Source organism: Mauremys mutica, chromosome 12 (assembly GCF_020497125.1).
Source record: "Mauremys mutica isolate MM-2020 ecotype Southern chromosome 12, ASM2049712v1, whole genome shotgun sequence".
NCBI lineage: Eukaryota > Metazoa > Chordata > Testudines > Geoemydidae > Mauremys > Mauremys mutica.
The window spans coordinates 15,439,581-15,462,242 of record NC_059083.1 but is presented as its reverse complement, the minus strand read 5'-3'; the positions used below and the strand labels follow the sequence as shown (position 1 = coordinate 15,462,242).

The window sequence follows — 22,662 nt, the reverse complement described above, 5'->3', positions numbered from 1 at the left end:
TACCTGAGCTGGCTCCATCACAGCCATTTCCCTTCCCAGTCTCCTGGAAGACGGGACCATCTGGAGCGAAATGTGGACGTGATTCCTCAGTCTGTCGGGGCGAGAGGAGCAATGGGGGAGGTTACAGAAGGGGCTTCAGTCCATGTCACCCGCAGATTCCCATGGAAGAAACAGAGTCTTCACTCTTGTGTTTGTTAGCAGCAAGTCAGAGGCAGTTTAATTCAAGCAACTGCAGGGGGAGCATACGGAGAGGGGGGGTTCCCTTTCTTAGGCAGGTCTCCAAAGTACAACAGTTTAAAGCACATATTTATAGGTTCCCCTCACATATATCAACGGATACAGCTGAATCTTGTTATACATTTTCCTTCCCATTCTTATCTGAAAGCAAGGTTAGAAAACAGCTTCCCATGTCGTTTGTCTCGCACAATCGCCGCTTCTACAAATCTCGTGACGTTAGGGTTAGGGTTAGCCTTGTCGTGGAAAAACGACCACGCATTCTGTTTGGATCAGAACAGCCTGAGGCCTTTGATTGATTACCAGCGCACAGGGGCGGACCGCTATTGGAAACAGCCTCCCCGAAGCTGGTTACACACAGGCTTATAAAGCTTAAAAGCACAAACTCGTTACACAAGGCTGCAGACATTTCCTTGTTATTTCCTTACTAGAAATATTGCAAAATCAATATAAATTAGAGCAAACTTAAATTCTTCCCACGTTAGACCTCTCCTGGTATTTAATGTCTGTCCTTTTGCGGTTAAACGGCGACTGTGAAGGATATGGCACAATTGTTTTTGGCTAGGGGATTGTTGGATACTTTCCACTGTCTCCTCTGTGCCCTCATTTCAGCGAGCTGACCTTGGCAGCTCGACATGAGGCTTGGGCCTATAAGGTTTGGATGCCACTGGATTTTCCCTTACAAGGGTTTTGGGGTGCAGACTGCGGTGGGGAGAGGACACCCCCCAGCCCTCTCTCACCGCAGCAGCTCGGGGACGGGTGAGAGGCACATCTCCCCAGCCACGGCAGGTGCTGTGGTCCTGAGCCGGGCTGAGGGAGGGGTTCCTCTCCCCAGCAGCTCTGGTGGACCTGGGTCGAGCCTGGGGAGGGGATTTTTTCCACTCTGACTCCTTCTGCCCCTTGTACACAGAAACAAGCAGGATCTTAGTTCAAGGCCTGTAAGCAAGCTTGACCAAACGTAGGCCCTTGTCTAAAGTTTAAGGCCGGCTAAATTTTCCCTCACAGCCTGTCTTCTGCTCTGTCTCTTAAAAACACTAAGATGGCTGCTGCAAATCCCATTTTCAGACTTCCACATTCCCCCGAGGCTCTTCAGACCCTTCCAGTAACAGCAAATGCTAGAAAAAGAAAAGGAAAAAAAGGGGCCACTTTGGGGGATTTCCCTGCACTGCCCTGTAAACTCCTCTCCCTGAGGAACAGCCAGAGCCCTCTGGTGGCATCACCCGAAGAACGAGCTGCCCTGGACTCCCCCAGCAGCCCCCAGGGACAGGCAGACAAAGGCTGATTCCATTGGCCCATCCACTCTCCCTACCAGCCAGAATCAGCAGCGACTCTGGTGGGGCTGAGATCTGAATCCTGCAGGAAAATCAGACCAGGGCTCCGGGCAGACCCCGAAACTCATGAGACACAGACCCCAGCAGCACGTGGGTGTCTGACAATACATAGGGTGACCAGATGTCCCGATTTTTGGGTCTTTTTCATATATAGGCTCCTATCACCCCCCACCTCCTGTCCTGATTTTTCACACTTGCTGTCTGGTCACCCTAGACAATAACACACTGGGACCATCCCATCCCAGCCTGCCCCCCGCAGCCCCCGCACCCGCCTCCTGCCCCCACCCCGCTCCCCCGCCTGCCCTCACCCCCGGCACCTCTTTAGCCTCCGCCCCCTGCAGCCCGGGGGTGCCGGGGGGGGCGGGTCTCTCTCACCTTCCCTCCGAGCGGGGCCCCCCGGGGCAGGGGCCGGGCCGGGCTGGGGGCTCTGCCCTGGGAGAGGCTCCTGCGGGGGGAGCAGCGGGAAGGGCCCTGCTGGAGATTCCCCTCTCCCGGCTGCAGCCAGGGCTCCGGGCTCCCCGCACCAGCCGCCCCCCGGGGCTCGGGGATCTCGCCAGGAGCCTGGGAGCCAGAGTCACCGCAGCGGCTGCGAGTCACTTCCTGCGGCCGGGCCGGAGCCCAGCGCTCGCTGCCTGGAGCCGCCTCCCGGCTGCTCCCGGGTCCTAGCGCTGAAGTGATCGCGCTGCAGCATCTCTGGTTCCGGCTCCTGTTCCACTCCCAGGCGCTATGATGAGAAGGGCCCATCACGAGCCTCTGGCCCAGGGGGTCTCATGACCAAATTGGGTGGCCTCAGAGTGTGGCCAGCAACTCTCGCTGGTGGCCGCTCTGACACTTTCCCCTATAATCCTAACTAACTTTAGGAGAAACCAATAAATATGCACAGAGGTAAGAGGGGGGAACGTTCCTGCCTCTCTCTTTGCGGGGAAGAGGCAGTGGAGGGGGGCAGCCCAGCAGGTCACACACAGCTTGTAGTGCAGCCGCATTGCTGGGAGAGAGCTGCTGCTGGTCGTCCAGGGAATTATCTCAGTCCACCAGCAGGGCACCCTCCTCTGGTGGTGTCTCACGCTCTGTCACTGCTTCGCTGGCTCCATGTCTTCAGAAGCCAGAGCTGCATCTCTCCTGGACCAGTGTCCTCTTCGGGGTACAGCCCTCTGGCTGAACCCCAAACTCCGTTCCCCCCCCTTTCTGCGGTGTAAAGGTTTGCTTTAGTGGGACACTACTGAGAGTATCCAATTCAGGATGAACTGCTGAGACCAAGGGCAGGCACAGCCCATGATAGGTAGTCCTTCACTCACAAGGTACAGCGAAAAGCGAACTTCTTTGTCATCACTCTGGATAACAAAGTCAGAGAAGGAATTCCCTCGGATACTCCAGTCCCCTTGTATCACCACTAGAAGCATTGCTTAGAGGGATGAGTGGTCATTAAAACCAGTGTCCCCAGTTAAAGGTTCTCCTGATCCCAAAGGATCAGCTGCACACTCATGTCAATATACAAATCAGATCTTACCCAGAAATCATGCCGTTGCCAATTCTTTAGTATTTAACATTTAAAAGTTTATTAATAAAAAGAAAGGTGAGTTAAAATTGGTCCAAGGAATCAAATACATACAATAATCACAAAGCTCTTGATTCGGCAGCGATGGAATAAACTGCAGGCTTATATCAAGGTTCCTGTTATTCCCAAATCATTAGAAGGACCTCCATTCCCCGGTTGGAACGCTCCCCTTCGTATAAATGCATAGTCCAGGGGTTTGAGCAGCAGAGAAGCTGGAGCAGGAAAGAGGTAAGATGCAGGGCCGCCCCGAGGATTCCGGGGGCCCAGGGTCTTCGGCGGTGGGGGGCCGTTCCGTTCTGGGACCCGCCGCCGATGTCCCCCGAAGACCCGCGGCGAGGGCCCCCCGGCCGCCGAAGCGGGACCCGCCACCGAAGTGCAGCCCGGTCTTCGGCGGTAATTCGGCGGTGGGGGACCCCCGCCGCGGGTCTTGGGGGCACTTCGGCGGCGGGTCCCGCTCCGTCTTTGGCGGTAATTCGCCAGCGGGGGGTCGTTCCGCCCCAGAGCGGAAGGACCCCCCGCGGGAGAAGACCAGGAGCGAAGAAGCTCCTGGGCCCGGCCCCACAAGAGTTTTCCGGGTCCCCCGGAGCAAGTGAGGGACCCCACTCCAGGGGCCCCAAAAACTCTCGTGGGGGCCCCTGTGGGGCTCGGGACCTGGGGCAAATTGCTCCTCTTGCCCCCCCGTCTGGTAAGATGGAGATGTTTCCAGGGTCTTTTATATCTTGCATCATGTGCAGGGAATCCCATTGAAAAGAACAGTAACAATGTCCAGTCACATGAGCCATCACATGGGCAAATCACCCATCCACGCATGACTCAGTTCTTTACAGGCAAAAGCCATGGCGCACACACTAGTTTGAATGTTCCCAGGAAGGCTCATCAGATGTGGACTGGCATCTCCCAAGGTCTGTTGTCAGTCAGGTACTTCTTGATGGGCCATGCAATTTGAATCGTCCCCTCACAATACGCTGGCCAAATGCTTCACTGATGCTACTCAGAATCAAAGTCATGGAAGTACATGTATGTAGCCAATACTCATAATTTCAAACACAACAATAACATATGCTTGCAACTAGGGGCAGGTCCATACTCACCGTCCGGTCTACACGGTGAGTTCGACTTCTCGGAGTTCGAACTATCGCGTCTGATCTAGACGCGATAGTTCGAACTCCGGAAGCGCCGCGGTCGACTCCGGTACTCCACCACTGCAAATGGCGGTGGTGGAGTCGACGGGGGAGCCGCGGACTTCGACCCCGCCGAGTCTGGACGGGTGAGTAGTTCGAATTTGGGTACTTCGAATTCAGCTACGCTATTCCCGTAGCTGAATTTGCGTACCCTAATTTGAACCCCCTTTTTAGTGTGGACCAGGCCTAGAACAAACATACCCAGCTATTGCTATCCTTTCCATAGGCACCTCACTTGACCACCTTTGCACAAGATTTCTTGCAAACACAGAACAGTGGTTGCAACAATGATCCATATGATATTTTAATCAGGTCACGTCATACAGAAGAACCAGCAGCCCTTGCTCCCAGCCTGTCGCCGTGGTGCCGAACTGCAGCCCCTAGTACAGCCCTTCCCTCAGGGGCAAACTGCGGTTCTTCGATGGCCCACTCTCTATGGCAGCAAGTGGGACAGACCCGCTTGCTTCTCTGGGCCCCTCCCCCAGGACCCTCTAGCAGCAGCACTTACTGCCTCCCCTCCAAGTGCTGCTACTTACCTCTTTATCCCTGGGCCACTTCCCTGTAGCCCCAGCACCTTCCCTGCCTCCTATTGGGGCTTCTGTCTGGCAGCCAGTCAGGCTGCAGCTCCGCTTACTCGCCTGACCCCACCCTGCTCTTCCTGACACTTCTCTTTATAGACAGCTAGTCCTCTTCCATCAGGCTGGAGAAAGAGACTGCTCTCTGCTCTGCAGAACAGTCCTTTTTATATGGCCCTCGCTGGCTGCTCCATCAAGCCTCCTTTCCATTGGCTCTCTCCGCAAGTCCTCCTCTCATTGGCTGGGCTTTGCACAGCCTCCCCAAGGGCTGCTTTAACCCCTCTTCTGCCAGAGTGGGAAACTGCACTACACCTAGGGTGACCAGACAGCAAATGTGAAAAATTGGGATGGGGGAGTGGGGGTAATAGGAGCCTATATAAGAAAAAGACACAAAAATCAGGACTGTCCCTATAAAAATCAGGGCTTCTGGTCACCTTAACTACACCTCAACTTGTGAATACCCCTGCCGCATCCCCTCCAGCACCCACTCTACCCTCTCCAGCTCCCACCTTCCTCAGTGTCTCTTTTTGGGCACCTGGGATATGGTCACCCTAGCAACAAACATACACTAAAAATGCACCATTCTACATGCACTGGTGTTACACACATTTCAACGGCAGATCATGACCTTTCCAATGATCCCTCACCAGGCCTACGTTGTACACGATATATCAGAACCATACATAAGTGGTGAGCATGGGGGGCAAAGAGAGTCTCTGTCATCCCAACACAGGACACTGAGGTAGATGGGGAAGGGGTGACCGGGTGGACTGTCGGGTTCCTCATCTCCCTCTGGCCTCAGTGATGGGGGTCGGCCTGGCTTCAAGGCTGCCCAGGTCTGTTGACATCCCCGGCTCCCTTCTTGCCTCAGCCCAAGTTTGGCATCTCAAGAATAGGGAGACGCTACTGCCTCCCCTATCATTGTCCGGGGTGTCATTCATGGACCTTTAGAGTTCAGGGGCAGCTTCACACGACTCAGCCAGTCCAAGTTGAGTCCCTCCCTCTCTGGTACCGGTGCAGCGAGTTCACACTTCTCAGCCTCGGCTGTCAGGCTCGGAAGAGCAAACCCAGCAGTTTCCTAGCTCTGTTCCCCCAACTTCTCCCCCTCCCAACGGTATCTCACATCTCTGCAGGGATCAGGCAGTGTCATGGAAATTACCCATGCCTTGCGTTTGGATCAGACAGCCTGATGCCTCTTTATTGTAATACAAGCATGCGGGGAGAGACAGCTGCACCGAGCTGCTCTGCAAAGATGAAAACAATAAAAGCTTACATAGATTTTTAACAATATACAGATAAGCACATTTCCTCATTAATATTTCCTTATTAGGAACACAGCAAAACCAAGTTGTCCCGTTTTAAAGAGTTGTTCTTTTGCGGTTAACGGCTTTCTTAAGATTACCTGTTGCAATTGTGTTTCTCAGAGCTCCCTCATTCCCTCTTTATCATGTACACAGTTAACTTGACAAAAGTTTAGGCTCACTTAACATTGCTTTCACAGGCAGTAACTTCCATTTCAGTCTCTGCCTCTCGCATTCTGAATCTAGGGGCAGGTCTACACTGGGGGAGGGGGTATCGATCTAAGATACACAACTTCAGCTACGTGAATAGCATAGCTGAAGTCAAAGTATCTTAGATCGATTTACCTCGGGTCTTCACGGCGCAGGATCGACGTCCGCGGCTCCCCGTGTCGACTCTGCTAACTCCACTCACTCCAGTGGAGTTCCAGAGTCGACAGGAGCGCGTTCGGGGATCGATATATCGCATCTAGATGAAACGCGATATATCGATCCCCGAAAAATCGATTGCTACCTGCGGATATGGCGGGTAGTCTGGACGTACCCTAGCTCTCACCATCAGTGTTCATGCTGAGAGACACTGATCACTAGAGGGATAGCTCAGTGGTTTGAGGATTGGCCTGCTAACCCATGGTTGAGGGGGCCACTTAGGGATCTGGGGCAAAAATTGGTCCTGCTAGTGAAGGCAGGGGGCTGGACTCGATGACCTTTCAAGGTTTCTTCCAGTTTTAGGAGATTGGTATATCTCCAATTATTATTATTATTACTGTCATTGTTCAAACCACACAAAAATCTCACGACAAAGGGTTACGCAAACATTAAAATAAAATAATATCTAAAAAAGGATGATTCGTGCAAATGACCATTTGTCTCTTGAAATCTGCAGGAAATCTGAGCTACAACCTATCCAACTAAACTAATATCAAATGTGTGACCTCATGGCCTTCACGAAGAGAGAAAAACCCACAGGCCAGGGTGGACTATAAAATGATTTCACATTCATAAAGTAAAATCTCAGAGACTCTTAAGAAATTTACCCATTTTCTTCTGAAGTGGTTAAACCAGCTTCACTTCTCACCTCCTTATTCGGCTGTATGAGTTAGAAAAGTTTTAGCATCATCATCATAAAAGAAAGAGAATGAAAGACAAAACCACCTTCCTATCTACAAATGATCTGGACTAAACCTAGAAAAAGCCAGGAAGCAATTTTATCAGTAGATGGAAACAGGGCTATAAAATCTGAAGGTCAAACTGTGCTTTGAATTTCATTGAGATTTCCCTGCCCACTCCCACGTCTGTGACACTTCCTTCTCCAGCACTCAGGCGTCTGACCTAAGACCATAGCCATCAAAGCTGTGACTCCTAAGCATGGAGAGCCAGGGACAGGTGGTAAGTGACACCTTGGGAGATGGAGGGATAGAAGGGAGACAGGTTAAACTTTCCATGGCTGGGACAGAGCCTGCTGTGTTGAGAGTGGAGCGTGACAGTGACAGAGGAAGGGGGTTTCAGAGAGGGAGCCGTATTAGTCTGTATCCACAAAAAGAACGAGGACTCCTTGTGGCACCTTAGAAACTAACACATTTATTTGGGCATAAGCTTTCGTGGGCTATGACGCACTTCATCAGATGCATGGAGTGGAGCATACAGTAGGAAGACACACACACACACACCATGAAAAGATGGAGGTTGCCATACCAACTCTGTAAGACTAATCATCCCAGGTGAGCTATTATCAGTTTTCCCCTACTGTTACTCACACCGTCTTGTCAACTGTTTGAAATGGGCCACCCTGATTATCACTACAAACGTTTTTTTTCTCCTCCTAATAGCTCACCTTAATTGACTAGTCTCAGAGTTGGCATGGCAACCCCCATCTTTTCATGTTCTCTGTATGTATATCTTCCCCCTGTATGTTCCACTCTATGCATCTGAAGTGGGTTTTAGCCCACCAAAGCTTATGCCCAAATAAAGGTGTTCGTTTCTAAGGTGGCACAAGAACGCCTCATTGTTTTTTTTAGGGGAAGGAGGGAATCTCTCACACTCATCCTGTCACCCTGAAATAGCAGAGAAGCTAAAACACCCCATTTTACTGTCCCTGCTCCACACTTTTTTAGCATCTAGTTAGTTCTGGTGCATAAGGGATAAAATGTACAAACACTCAATGCTTTCCGTCACGGCCTCGTGTAATGCGAGACTATCTGGGAACGAGAAAGTCTGGCCGCCAAGGGGGAACTCAGGAACTAGCAATCACTCTGCTAACGGGAGATTGGGGGGGGGGGTCAGAAACTGTGTTCCCTGCAGGCTACGCAGCTGCACTGCAGGCTATCGAGGGCCATGGAGGCTTAGCTCGGGTCCACTGGAGCTGCAGGGGAGAGGAACCCCTCCCTCAGCCCGGCCCAGGACCACAGGAGCTGCAATGGCTGGGGAGAGATGCCTCTCACCCAGGGCCGGCTCCAGGCACCAGCCAAGCAAGCTCTTGCTTGGGACAGCAGATTCTACGGGGCGGCAACGCCCAAGGCTAGGGCGGCACGTTGTTTCCTGCTCTGGCCGCCCTGTAGGGGGCGGCAGTGTGGAGGAGGGGAGCGCTCTGCAGCAAACTCGGCAGGGCAGCCCGCGTCCTTCCCTCCCCACCGACCGGAGCAGCGCAGAGCCCTCCCTGCAGACAGCGCGGCGATCAAGGCCGCGGGGTAAGCGCCCCGCTGAAGCCCTGGCCACCCCCTTCTCTCTCTGGCCCCCGCTCCCTCCCCATTAGACCAGGCGTGCACTGCAGCACAGGGAGTCCCCTGGCTCCGGCAGCCCTGGAGGGTTTTGTTTTGTTTTTTCCCCTGCTTTGCCGGCCGCGCCGTTCCCCCCCCCCACCCCCCGCTTTGCCGCTCCAGCCGCTCCGCAGGTTGTTTTTTTTTCACCTGCTTTGCAGCTCCAGCCGTGCAGTGTTTTTTGTTTTGTTTTTCCCCCCGTGCTGACCCGCTCCGGCTGTGCTGCAGGTTTCTTTCCCCCCCCTGCTTTGCCGATTCAGCCACGCCATTTTTTTGTTCCCCCCACCCTGCTTTACCGCTCCGGCCGCACTGTGGGTTTTTGTTTTTTTTTCCCCCCTGCTTTGCTGCTCCGGCTTTGCTGCATTTCTCCCCGCCCACACACTTTGCCGTTCCAGACGCGCTGTTTATTTGTTCCCCCTACCCCGCTTTGCCGCTCTGGCCGCACTGTGGGTTTTGGGGTTTTTCCCTGCTTTGCCACTCCGGCGGCCCCCCCCCTTTTTTTTTTGCTTGGGGCGGCAAAAAAGCCAGAGCCGGCCCTGCTCTCACCTGGCCCCGAGCTGCTGTGGTGAGAGTGGGCTGGGGAGAGTCCTGTCCCCAACGCAGCCTGCAACCCAATTCCCTCATTCCCAGCCCCACCTCACAGGCCTAGCCAGAGCCATCACCCCTCCACACCCAACCCTCTGCCCAGCCCTGAGCCCCCTCCCACTCTCCGAACCCCTTGGCCCCAACCCCAACACATGAATAATCTCCTGTGCGCCAATATGGAGATGATGTGTCACATCCTGGTGCATAGAACCAAATTCATTCCGCACATGGATGTAAAAGACGAGGGAGCACTGGTCAGAGCACATAAGATGCTCAAAGTGAGTTTACACTAGGAAATCCGGTGGAGGATCACAGAGATCTGCTGGCTAATCCCCACCACACCTCCTAGCGGAGCCAGAACTTCAGAGGCTGATGGTGCGGAGGCAGAGGTGGGGTCTCCAGGCCTCCTACAAAAGGCCCTGTAGGAACCAGTCCCTCTCAGTGGTGCTGTCTGCATGCAGATGGGCGGGGGCAGAGGGGCTGAGTGAAGAGAGCCAGCACCTCTCTACCCCTGTCAGTGGACAAGGGAGAGGTTACTAGCACTTTATCTTGTCCTTTTTTCCTGCTGCCCAAAAAAAACAGCGGCACCAGAAGGAGAAACAGGCTGATCATCAGTCGTAAAGTGCTCTTGAGGTGGAGAGGCCTTTTTGCAGTGAGAAGCACGGGTCCAGGCAGTCAGTTCTTGGCATTTTACAGCGGTGTTGGTAGTCAGCAGGACTTGATAAGGGCCTTTCCAGCGTGGAGCCAGAGTGGTCTTTCGCTGATGGAGCTTCATGTAGATCTAGCTTTCTGGTTTCAGCAAGTGGCAAGGTTGTTCATGTATAATCATTATTGTCAATTAAAACAAAAGGTAGAAAGTCTTGCTCCAACTGTTTATCTTTGGAGCCCCACCTGGAGGAAGAGAGATTCCCTGCCCGGGTGTGCAGTTCCCCTCTTGCAATTGCTTAAGAATAAACTGTCTCTGATTTGTTACAACCAACCTAAAAGTAAAAACTCTGTTTTCTTCCACAGTTATTGATGCCGTGACTCGGATGGTAACGCCAGGCTGAGCCCGCGGCAGCTACTGCGGACTGTTCCCCTTTGAACCCCAAGGCGCCAATCAAGAGGTAAGAGACCTTCTGAAATCTCTAATGGGGTATCGAAGGAGGACTGCTCGTGGAACCGTCTGTCCCTCTGGGGCTCATGCCATCCGAACTTATTGATTTTGTAACAAAATCAAATGCAGAGAGGTACTGAGGAACTGTTGCTGCTCTCAATAAGATTACTTTGAAGTGATCAGGGCCAGCTCAAGCTTTTTTTGCCACCCCAAGCAAAAAGTGCCGCCCCAGGCACGTGCTTCCTCGTCTGATGCCTGGAGCCGGCCCTGGAAGTGGTACTGAGGATTTAGTTTTCCCTGATGTGTAGCAAGGCCTGATGTGAGTCAATTACATGGAAGCTGCTTAACCCTTTTTGTCATGTGTCACAGAAGTTTAGATCCTGTGTGGATTCTCTCATGTTTAATGAGGTGTGATCTCTTTATGAAACTTTTCCCACAGTCCAAGCACTTGTGGAGTCTCTCTCCTGTGTGGATTCTCCCATGTTGAACGAGGTCTGATCTCCATGTGAAACTTTTCCCCAGTCCAAGCACTTACACAGTCACTCTCTTATGTGGATTTTCTGGTGTTTAACCAGGGCTGATCTCTGTCTGAATGTTTACTTACAGAGCAAGCACCTGTCGGGGTCTCTCTCCTGTGTGGACTGCCTGATGTTGAACAAGGTGTGACCTCCGTATGAAACTTTTCCCACAGTCTGAACACCTGTGAGGTCTCTCTCCTGTGTGGATTGCCTGATGATAAACAAGTTCTGACCTCCGTATGAAACTTTTCCCACAGTCCAAGCACTTGTGGGGTCTCTCTCCTGTGTGGATTGCCTGATGTCGAACAAGGTCTGACCTTCTTATGAAACTTTTCTCACAGTCCACGCACTTGTGGGGTCTCTCTCCTGTGTGGCCTGACTGATGACAAACAAGGTGGGACCTTTGCTTGAAACTTTTCCCACAGTCTGAACACCTGTGAGGTCTCTCTCCTGTGTGGACTGCCTGATGTTGAACAAGGTGGGACCTTTGCTTGAAACTTTTCCCACAGTCCAAGCACATATGGGGTTTCTCTCCTGTGTGGATTGCCTGATGTCGAACAAGGGTTGACCTTCTTCTGAAACTTTTCTCACAGTCCACGCACTTGTGGGGTCCCACTCCTGTGTGGATTGCCTGATGATAAACAAATTCTGACCTTCGTGTGAAACTTTTCCCACAGTCCAAGCACTTATGGGGTCTCTCTCCTGTGTGGATTGCCTGATGTTGAACAAGGGTTGACCTTCTTCTGAAACTTTTCTCACAGTCCACGCACTTGTGGGGTCTCTCTTCTGTGTGGAGTGCCTGATGTTGAACAAGGTGGGACCTTTGCTTGAAACTTTTCCCACAGTCCAAGCACTTCTGGGGTTCCACTCCTGTGTGGATTGCCTGATGACAAACAAGGTTTGACCTTTTTATGAAACTTTTCCCACAGTCCAAGCACTTGTGGGGTCTCTCTCCTGTGTGGATTGTCTGATGTTGAACAAGGTGGGACCTTTGCTTGAAACTTTTCCCACAGTCCAAGCACTTGTGGGGTCTCTCTCCTGTGTGGAGTGCCTGATGTTGAACAAGGGTTGACCTTCTTCTGAAACTTTTCTCACAGTCCACGCACTTGTGGGGTCTCTCTCCTGTGTGGATTGCCTGATGATAAACAAATTCTGACCTTCGTGTGAAACTTTTCCCACAGTCCAAGCACTTATGGGGTCTCTCTCCTGTGTGGATTGCCTGATGTCGAACAAGGGTTGACCTTCTTCTGAAACTTTTCTCACAGTCCACGCACTTGTGGGGTCTCTCTCCTGTGTGGATTGCCTGATGATAAACAAATTCTGACCTTCGTATGAAACTTTTCCCACAGTCCAAGCACACATGGAGTCCCACTCCTGTGTGGATTGCCTGATGACAAACAAGGTTTGACCTTTTTATGAAACTTTTCCCACAGTCCAAGCACTTGTGGGGTCTCTCTCCTGTGTGGAGTGCCTGATGTTGAACAAGCTGTGACCTCCGTATGAAACTTTTCCCACAGTCCAAGCACATATGGAGTCCCACTCCTGTGTGGATTGCCTGATGATAAACAAATTCTGACCTTCGTGTGAAACTTTTCCCACAGTCCAAGCACTTATGGGGTCTCTCTCCTGTGTGGATTGCCTGATGTCGAACAAGGGTTGACCTTCTTCTGAAACTTTTCTCACAGTCCACGCACTTGTGGGGTCTCTCTCCTGTGTGGATTGCCTGATGATAAACAAATTCTGACCTTCGTGTGAAACTTTTCCCACAGTCCAAGCACTTATGGGGTCTCTCTCCTGTATGGCTTTTATTAAGTGATTTTTGTGCTGACTTTGGACTGAAACATTTCCCTTCAGCTCCTCCCACAAAGGTCGCCTGGGGTTGCACTTCTCCAGGAACTTCCTGATGATTCTCCTCTTCCTCATTCTCAGTCCCTGGCTCAGCACCTGCTGGGAGAGAGACAATCCAGACAGGAGTCATTGTGCTGGGAAGAAAGAGGAATAGCACCGAGGGAAAACCCAACAAAGAGACTGAGCAATTGGACTCTGCCTCCACATCCCACCCAAACACTCAAAGTGAAGGAGAAATGGGAAGGAAACTCCTGCAGCTAAGAGGATGGGTGGAAAGTCATGAGCGATATTTGCTGACTACAGCCCTGTCCTGGCAGAAACGAGGAAGAACAGGGGGTGCTTACTCACACCATATTTGGGGATTCTCAACTTTTTCCTTCCCTCCCTAGATGGTTTCTGTGTCAGTCCTCACCTGTATGGGGGCAACTCGGAAGCCTTCTTTCCTCGCAGGCCTGGAGATCGGGCACCCACGGCTCTTCCCCTTGCTCCAGGCGGGCGATAAGCTCAGGTTTGGCAAGGGGAAATCCTGCGCAGGGGGTGAAATCAGACCAAATCAGGGTGCATGGAGCATTGGTGGAGTATTTGTCACTAAGGACATTCCGTGAGTGGAACCTGTCCCTGTGCTCTGTTGGAGGAACGTGGCATCCAAGAGGATGGGAACATGGTCACTGGGCCCCCTTGCGCAGAGGAAATTGTCTGGGGAGGTGAGTTGAATTATTACTACACCCTCACTAGGCGTTCCCAGGATCTGTGCGCTGGGGGCCTTGTTGACACACACATGGCTCTGGACTTAAACCCCTGCCTCTTTCTAAACCTGCAGAGCCCAGAGCCCTCCCCATGGTTGGAGCTAGTCCCAACGAGGGAGGTGAACAAGGATTGTGTGTGCAGCCAAGAAACAACACAGACAGGACAATGCTGGATTTATGCCCCTTTGAAAGCTGCAGGGGTGGGAATGGTTTAGCTTGTCCACTGGGTTTTGACACCCATGTTCCACTGGAGAGGGCACAGAGATGCAAGTCTCTCTCACATGGAAGCTGTGCATTATGGAACCCATTCACCTCTAATGTAACTGACTGAGGAAGAACTTGAACACATTCAGATACGTAGGTCCCCTGGCTTTTAATAACAGAGTGGACGGGAAGCCCTTACCCAGCGAGGTCACCATCTCGTAGTTCTCCTGCATGACGTCCCTGTAGAGGGCTCTCTGAGCGGGGTCCAGCAGAGCCCCCTGCCCCTGGGTGAAATACACAGCCACCTCCTCGAAGGTCACCGGCATCTGAAACAACAAGAGTCCCTCCCTCAGCGCCTGCTGCCCCAGATACAATCCCACTAGTCACGGGAAAGGGAAAAAAATGTGAAGCTCTGGGAGGGCCAGACTGGCAGAATCCCACCACCACCCAGCTCAGAGTCTTCAGGGTGGGAAGAAGGTGAGCGCTCCCTGTCCCCCACATCAGACGGAGCAGGGCCGGGATTTCTTATTTCCCACATGCCTGCCAGCCACAGCCTGACATGGGAAGCAGAGCTCTGAGCCGGGGACAGGGACAGGAATCCCAACAGCTTCACTTCGTATTTCACAGCAGCCTCAGGCCAGTGGGTCCAGGCTCCAGCACTGGGAGTCTGGAAAATGTTCCCAGGCCTGCCTACGGGGTTGTATCCTGTTTGAGAATTGGGGGAATGTCCCCTCTCCCCTCCCCCGCCTCGAATGGGCCTACTCAGAAAATCAGCAGGTTTCTCACACCCTGTCTCCTCTCTGCCTCTCCCTCACCCCGCCCAGTAGCTCCCTGAAAATCTCCTACCTGAGCTGGCTCCATCACAGCCATTTCCCTTCCCAGTCTCCTGGAAGACGGGACGATCTGGAGCGAAATGTGGACGTGATTCCTCAGTCTGTCGGGGCGAGAGGAGCAATGGGGGAGGTTACAGAAGGGGCTTCAGTCCATGTCACCCGCAGATTCCCATGGAAGAAACAGAGTCTTCACTCTTGTGTTTGTTAGCAGCAAGTCAGAGGCAGTTTATTTCAAGCAATTGCAGGGGGAGCCTACGGAGAGGGGGGGTTCCCTTTCTTAGGCAGGTCTCCAAAGCAGAGCCGGCTCCAGACCCCAGCGCACCAAGCGCGTGCTTGGAGCGGCATTTTGCCAGCAGGGCGGCAGGCGGCTCCGGTGGACCTTCCGCAGTCATGCCTGTGGAAGCTCCACCAGAGCCGCGGGACTGGCGACCGGCAGCGCGCCCCCTGCGGCATGCCGCCTGCTTGGGGTGGCCGGATTCCTAGAGCTGCCCCTGCTCCAAAGTACAACAGTTTAAAGCACATATTTATAGGTTCCCCTCACATATATCAACAGATACAGCTGAATCTTGTTATACATTTTCCTTCCCATTCTTCTCTTAAAGCAAGGTTAGAAAACAGCTTCCCATGTCGTTTCCCCATCCGCCTCGCACAATCGCCGCTTCTACAAATCTCGTGACGTTAGGGTTAGCCTTGTCGTGGAAAAACGACCACGCGTTGTGTTTGGATCAGAACAGCCTGAGGCCTTTGATTGATTACCAGCGCACAGGGGTGGACCGCTACTGGAAACAGCCTCCCCGAAACTGGTTACAGACAGGCTTATAAAGCTTAAAAGCACAAACTCGTTACACAAGGCTGCAGACATTTCCTTGTTATTTCCTTACTAGAAATGTTGCAAAATCAATATAAATTAGAGCAAACTTAAATTCTTCCAATGTCAGGCCTCTCCTGGTATTTACTGTCTGTCCTTTTGCGGTTAAACGGCGACCGTGAAGGATATGGCACAATTGTTTTTGGCTAGGGGACTGTTGGATACTTTCCACTGCCTCCTCTGTGCCCTCATTTCAGTGAGCTGACCCTGGCAGCTCGACATGAGGCTTGGGCCTATAAGGTTTGGATGCCACTGGATTTTCCCTTACAAGGGGTTTGGGGTGCAGACTGCGGTGGGGAGAGGACACCCCCCAGCCCTCTCTCACCGCAGCAGCTCGGGGGCCGGGTGAGAGGCACCTCTCCCCAGCCACGGCAGCTGCTGTGGTGCTGAGCCGGGCTGAGGGAGGGGTTCCTCTCCCCAGCAGCTCTGGTGGACCTGGGTCGAGCCTAGGGAGGGGATTTTTTCCACTCTGACTCCTTCTGCCCCTTGTACACAGAAACAAGCAGGATCTTAGTTCAAGGCCTGTAAGCAAGCTTGAGCAAACTCAGAGGACCTTGACTAAAGCTTAAGGCCGGCTAAATTTTCCCTCACAGCCTGTCTTCTGCTCTGTCTCTTAAAAACACTAAGATGGCTGCTGCAAATCCCCTTTTCACACTTCCACATTCCCCAGAGGCTCTTCTGACCCTTCCAGTAACAGCAACTCTGAGCCAAATAAGATAAAAAGAAAAGGAAAAAAAGGGGCCCCTGCCCTGTAAACTCCTCTCCCTGAGGAACAGCCGGAGCCCTCTGGTGGCATCACCTGAAGAACGAGCTGCCCTGGACTCCCGCAGCAGCCCCCAGGGACAGGCAGACAAAGGCTGATTCCATTGGCCCATCCACTCTCCCTACCGGCCAGAATCAGCAGTGACTCCGGTGGGGCTGAGATCTGAATCCTGCAGGAAAATCAGACCAGGGCCCCGGGCAGACCCCAAAACTCATGAGACACAGACCCCGCCAGCATGGGGGTTTCTGACAATACATAGGATGACCAGATGTATTTTTATAGGGATTTTATAGGGATGGTCCCGATTTTTGGGTCTTTTCCATATATAGGCTCCTATCACCCCCCACCTCCTGTCCTGATTTTTCACACTTGCTGTCTGGTCACCCTAGACAATAACACACTGGGACCGCCCCATCCCAGCCTGCCCCCCGCAGCCCCAGCACCCGCCTCCTGCCCCCACCCCGCTCCCCCGCCTGCCCTCACCCCCTGCACCTCTTTAGCCTCCGCCCCCTGCAGCCCGGGGGTGCCGGGGGGGGCGGGTCTCTCTCACCTTCCCTCCGAGCGGGGCCCCCCGGGGCAGGGGCCGGGCCGGGCTGGGGGCTCTGCCCTGGGAGAGGCTCCTGGGGGGGGAGCAGCGGGAAGGGCCGTGCTGGAGATTCCCCTCTCCCGGCTGCAGCCAGGGCTCCGGGCTCCCAGCACCAGCCGCCCCCCGGGGCTCGGGGATCTCGCCAGGAGCCTGGGAGCCAGAGTCACCGCAGCGCCTGCGAGTCACTTCCTGCGGCCGGGCCGGAGCCCAGCGCTCGCTGCCCGGAGCCGCCTCCCGGCGGCTCCTGGGTCCTAGCGCTGAAGGGATCGAGCTGCAGCATCTCATGGCTACACTTACAAATTTGCAGCGCTGCAGCAGGGTGTGAAAACACACCCTCTGCAGCGCTGCAAATTGCGGCGCTACAAAGCGCCAGTGTAGTCAAAGCCCCAGCGCTGGGAGCCAGCGCTGTCCGTTATTCCCCACAGGGAGGTGGAGTACGGACAGCGCTGGGAGAGTTTTCTCCCAGCGCTGGCGCTTTGACTACACTTAGCGCTTAAAAGCGCTGCCGCGGCAGCGCTTTGAAATGCAAGTGTAGCCAATGGGTCCTGCTCCTGTTCCACTCCCAGGCGCTATGATCAGAAGGGCCCATCACGAGCATCTGGCCCAGGGGGTCTCATGACCAAATTTGGTGGCCTCAGAGTGTGGCCAGGAACTCTCGCTGGTGGCCGCTCTGACACTTTCCCCTAGAATCCTAACTAACGTTAGGAGAAACCAATAAATATGCACAGAGGTAAGAGGGGGGAAACGTTCCTGCCTCACTCTTTGTGTGGAAGAGGAAGTGGAGGGGGGCAGCCCAGCAGGTCACACAGAGTTTGTAGTGCACGTCCAGGGAATTATCTCAGCCCATCAGTAGGGCACCCTCCTCTGGTGGTGTCTCACGCTCTGTCACTTCTTCGCTGGCTCCATGTCTTCAGAAGCCAGATCCGCATCTCTCCTGGCCCAGTGTCCTCTTCAAGGTACAGCCCTCTGGCTGTGGCCCAAACTCCATTCCCCCCCTTTCTGCGGTGTAAAGGTTTGCTTTAGTGGGACACTACTGAGAGTATCCGATTCAGGATGAACTGCTGAGACCAAGGGCAGGCACAGCCCATGATAGGTAGTCCTTCACTCACAAGGTATACCGAAAAGCGAACTTCTTTGTCATCACTCCGGCTAACAAAGTCAGAGAAGCAATTCCCTCGGATACTCCAGTCCCTTGTATCATCACTGGAAGCATTGCTTAGAGGGATGAGTGGTCATTAAAATCAGTGTCCCCAGTTAAAGGTTCTCCTGATCCCAAAGGATCAGCTGCACACTCATGTCAATATACAAATCAGATCTTACCCAGAAATCATGCTGTTGCCAATTCTTTAGTATCTAACATTTAAAAGTTTATTAATAAAAAGGTGAGTTAAAATTGGTCCAAGGAATCAAGTACATACAATAATCACAAAGCTCTTGATTCGGCAGCGATGGAATAAACTGCAGGTTTATATCAAGTTTCTGGTTACTCACAAAGCATTAGAAGGACCTCCGTTCCCCGGTTGGAATGCTCCCCTTCGTATAAATGCATAGTCCAGGGGTTTGAGCAGCAGAGAAGCTGGAGCAGGAAAGAGGTAAGATGGAGATGTTTCAAGGGTCTTTTATATCTTGCATCATGTGCAGGGAATCCCATTGAAAAGAACAGTAACAATGTCCAGTCACATGAGCCATCACATGGGCAAATCACCCATCCACGCATGACTCAGTTCTTTACAGGCAGAAACCATGGCCCACATGCTAGTTGGAATGTTCCCAGGAAGGCTCATCAGATGTGGACTGGCATCTCCCGAGGCCCATTGTCAGTCAGGTACTTCTTGATGGGCCATGCAATCTGAATCGTCCCTTCACAATATGCTCGCCAAATGCTTCACTGGTGCTACTCAGAATCAAACTCATGGAAGTACAAGTATGTAGCCAATACTCATAATTTCAAACACAACAATAACATATGCATGCAACTAGAACAATCATACCCAGCTATTGCAATCCTTTCCATAGGCACCTCACTTGACCAGCTTTGCACAAGATTTCTTGCAAACGTAGAACAGTGGTTGCAACAATGATCCATATGATATTTTAATCAGGTCACGTCATACAGGAGAACCAGCAGCCCTTGCTCCCAGCCTGTCGCCGTGGTGCCGAACTGCAGCCCCTAGTACAGCCCTTCCCTCAGGGGCAAACTGCGGTTCTTCGATGGGCCACTCTCTTTGGCAGCAAGTGGGACAGACCCGCGTGCTTCTCTGCCCCCCGCCCCGACTCTCTAGCAGCAGCACTTACTGCCTCCCCTCCAAGTGCTGCTACTTACCTCTTTATCCCTGGGCCACTTCCCGGTAGCCCCAGCACCTTCCCTGCCTCCTATTGGGGCTTCTGTCTGGCAGCCAGTCAGGCTGCAGCTCCGCTTACTCGCCTGACCCCACCCTGCTGTTCCTGACACTTCTCTTTATAGACAGCTAGTCCTCTTCCATCAGGCTGGAGAAAGAGACTGCTCTCTGCTCTGCAGAACAGTCCTTTTTATATGGCCCTCGCTGGCTGCTCCATCAAGCCTCCTTTCCATTGGCTCTCTCCACAAGTCCTCCTCTCATTGGCTGGGCTTTGCACAGCCTCCCCAAGGGCTGCTTTAACCCCTCTTCTCCCAGAGTGGGAAACTGCACTACACCTAGGGTGACCAGACAGCAAATGTGAAAAATTGGGATGGGGGAGTGGGGGTAATAGGAGCCTATATAAGAAAGAGACCCAAAAATCAGGACTGTCCCTATAAAAATCAGGACTTCTGGTCACCTTAACTACACCTCACCTTGTGAATACCCCTGCCGCATCCCCTCCAGCACCCACTCTACCCTCTCCAGCTCCCACCTTCCTCAGTGTCTCTTTTTGGGCACCTGGGATATGGTCACCCTAACAACAAACATACACTAAAAACTCACCATTCTACATGCACTGGTGTTACACGCATTTCAACGGCAGATCATGACTTTTCCAATGATCCCTCACCAGGCCTACGTTGTACACGATATATCAGAACCATACATAAGTGGTGAGCATGGGGGGCAAAGAGAATCTCTGTCATCCCAACACAGGACACTGAGGTAGATGGGGAAGGGGTGACCGGGTGGACTGTCAGGTTCCTCATCTCCCTCTGGCCTCAGTGATGGGGGTTGGCCTGGCTTCAAGGCTGCCCAGGTCTGTTGACATCCCCAGCTCCCTTCTTGCCTCAGCCCAAGTTTGGCATCTCAAGAATAGGGAGACGCTACTGCCTCCCCTATCATTGTCCGGGGTGTCGTTCATGGACCTTTAGAGTTCAGGGGCAGCTTCACACGACACAGCCAGTCCAAGTTGAGTCCCTCCCTCTCTGGTACCAGTGCAGCGAGTTCACAGTTCTCAGCCTTGGCTGTCAGGCTCGGAGGAGCAAACCCAGCAGATTCCCAGCTCTGTTCCCCCAACTTCTCCCCCTCCCAACGGTATCTCACATCTCTGCAGGGATCAGACAGTGTCGTGGAAATTACCCACGCCTTGCGTTTGGATCAGACAGCCTGAGGCTTCTTTATTGTAATACAAGCATGTGGGGAGAGACAGCTGCACCGAGCCGTTCTGCAAAGATGAAAACAATAAAAGCTTACATAGATTTTTAACAATATACAGATAAGCACATTTCCTCATTAATATTTCCTTATTAGGAACACAGCAAAACCAAGTTGTCCCGTTTTAGAGAGTTGTTCTTTTGCGGTTAACGGCTTTCTTAAGATTACCTGTTGCAATTGTGTTTCTCAGAGCTGCCTCATTCCCCCTCTTTATCATGTACACAGTTAACTTGACAAAAGTTTAGGCTCACTTAACATTGCTTTCACAGGCAGTAACTTCCATTTCAGTCTCTGCCTCTCGCATTCTGAATCTAGGGGCAGGTCTACACTGGGGGAGGGGGTATCGATCTAAGATACGCAACTTCAGCTACGTGAATAGCATAGCTGAAGTCAAAGTATCTTAGATCGATTTACCTCGGGTCTTCACGGCGCAGGATCGACGTCAGCGGCTCCCCGTGTCGACTCCGCTAACTCCACTCGCTCCAGTGGAGTTCCAGAGTCGACAGGAGCGCGTTTGGGGATCGATATATCGCATCTAAATGAGACGCGATATATCGATCCCCGAAAAATCGATTGCTACCTGCGGATATGGCGGGTAGTCTGGACGTACCCTAGCTCTCACCATCAGTGTTCATGCTGAGAGACACTGATCACTAGAGGGATAGCTCAGTGGTTTGAGCATTGGCCTGCTAACCCAGGGTTGAGGGGGCCACTTAGGGATCTGGGGCAAAAATTGGTCCTGCTAGTGAAGGCAGGGGGCTGGACTCGATGACCTTTCAAGGTTTCTTCCAGTTTTAGGAGATTGGTATATCTCCAATTATTATTATTATTACTGTCATTGTTCAAACCACACACACAAAAATCTCACGACAAAGGGTTACACAAACATTAAAATAAAATAATATCTAAAAAAGGATGATTCGTGCAAATGACCATTTGTCTCTTGAAATCTGCAGGAAATCTGAGCTACAACCTATCCAACTAAACTAATATCAAATGTGTGACCTCACGGCCTTCACGAAGAGAACAAACCCACAGGCCAGGGTGGACTATAAAATGATTTCACATTCATAAAGTAAAATCTCAGAGACTCTTAAGAAATTTACCCATTTTCTTCTGAAGTGGTTAAACCAGCTTCACTTCTCACCTCCTTATTCGGCTGTATGAGTTACAAAAGTTTTAGCATCATCATCATAAAAGAAAGAGAATGAAAGACAAAACCACCTTCCCATCTACAAATGATCTGGACTAAACCTAGAAAAAGCCAGGAAGCAATTTTATCAATAGATGGAAACAGGGCTATAAAATCTGAAGGTCAAACTGTGCCTTGAAGTTCATTGAGATTTCCCTGCCCACTCCCACGTCTGTGACACTTCCTTCTCCAGCACTCAGGCGTCTGACCTAAGACCATAGACATCAAAGCTGTGACTCCTAAGCCTGGAGAGCCAGGGACAGGTGGTAAGTGACACCTTGGGAGATGCAGGGATAGAACGGAGACAGGTTAAACTTTCCATGGCTGGGACAGAGCCTGCTGTGTTGAGAGTGGAGCGTGACAGTGACAGAGGAAGGGGGTTTCAGAGTGGGAGCCGTATTAGTCTGTATCCACAAAAAGAACGAGGACTCCTTGTGGCACCTTAGAGACTAACAAATTTATTTGGGCATAAGCTTTCGTGGGCTATGACGCACTTCATCAGATGCATGGAGTGGAGCATACAGTAGGAACACACACACACACACACACACACACCATGAAAAAATGAAGGTTGCCATACCAACTCTGTTAGACTAATCATCCCAGGTGAGCTATTATCAGTTTTCCCCTACTGTTACTCACACCGTCTTGTCAATTGTTTGAAATGGGCCATCCTGATTATCACTACAAACGTTTTTTTCTCCTCCTAATAGCTCACCTTAATTGACTAGTCTCAGAGTTGGCATGGCAACCCCCATCTTTTCATGTTCTCTGTATGTATATCTTCCCCCTGTATGTTCCACTCTATGCATCTGAAGTGGGTTTTAGCCCACCAAAGCTTATGCCCAAATAAAGGTGTTCGTTTCTAAGGTGCCACAAGAATGCCTCATTGTTTTT

General features: G+C 52.1%; 1 protein-coding gene across 2 annotated transcripts; it reads right to left on the bottom strand.

The window, feature by feature from the left end:
- Positions 1-9,664: 9,664 nt before the first annotated feature.
- LOC123346049 (zinc finger protein 850-like) lies at positions 9,665-14,675 on the bottom strand. Of its 2 annotated transcripts, none has more exons than XM_044983252.1 (3): positions 14,127-14,675; positions 13,390-13,503; positions 9,665-13,076 (listed from the first exon to the last, which is right to left on the bottom strand). In XM_044983252.1, the coding sequence occupies exons 1-3, from the start codon at positions 14,251-14,253 to the stop codon at positions 11,212-11,214; spliced, it is 2,106 nt and encodes a 701-aa protein (XP_044839187.1). In that variant the 5' UTR covers positions 14,254-14,675; the 3' UTR covers positions 9,665-11,211. The 2 variants fall into 2 exon arrangements, with proteins under 2 accessions (XP_044839187.1, XP_044839188.1); XM_044983253.1 differs by having other exon boundaries at positions 9,665-13,073.
- Positions 14,676-22,662: the final 7,987 nt, after the last annotated feature.

What these genes read in the sequence shown, in the direction of transcription:
- LOC123346049 (XM_044983252.1), bottom strand. Translation starts at nt 14,253, where the DNA reads ATGCCGGTGACCTTCGAGGAGGTGGCTGTGTATTTCACCCAGGGGCAG. An exon ending in CGAGATGGTGACCTCGCTGG is followed by an intron (nt 13,504 to 14,126) that starts GTAAGGGCTTCC and finishes CCCCCTGCGCAG; the next exon opens with GATTTCCCCTTGCCAAACCT. An exon ending in TCCGAGTTGCCCCCATACAG is followed by an intron (nt 13,077 to 13,389) that starts GTGAGGACTGAC and finishes TCTCTCTCCCAG; the next exon opens with CAGGTGCTGAGCCAGGGACT.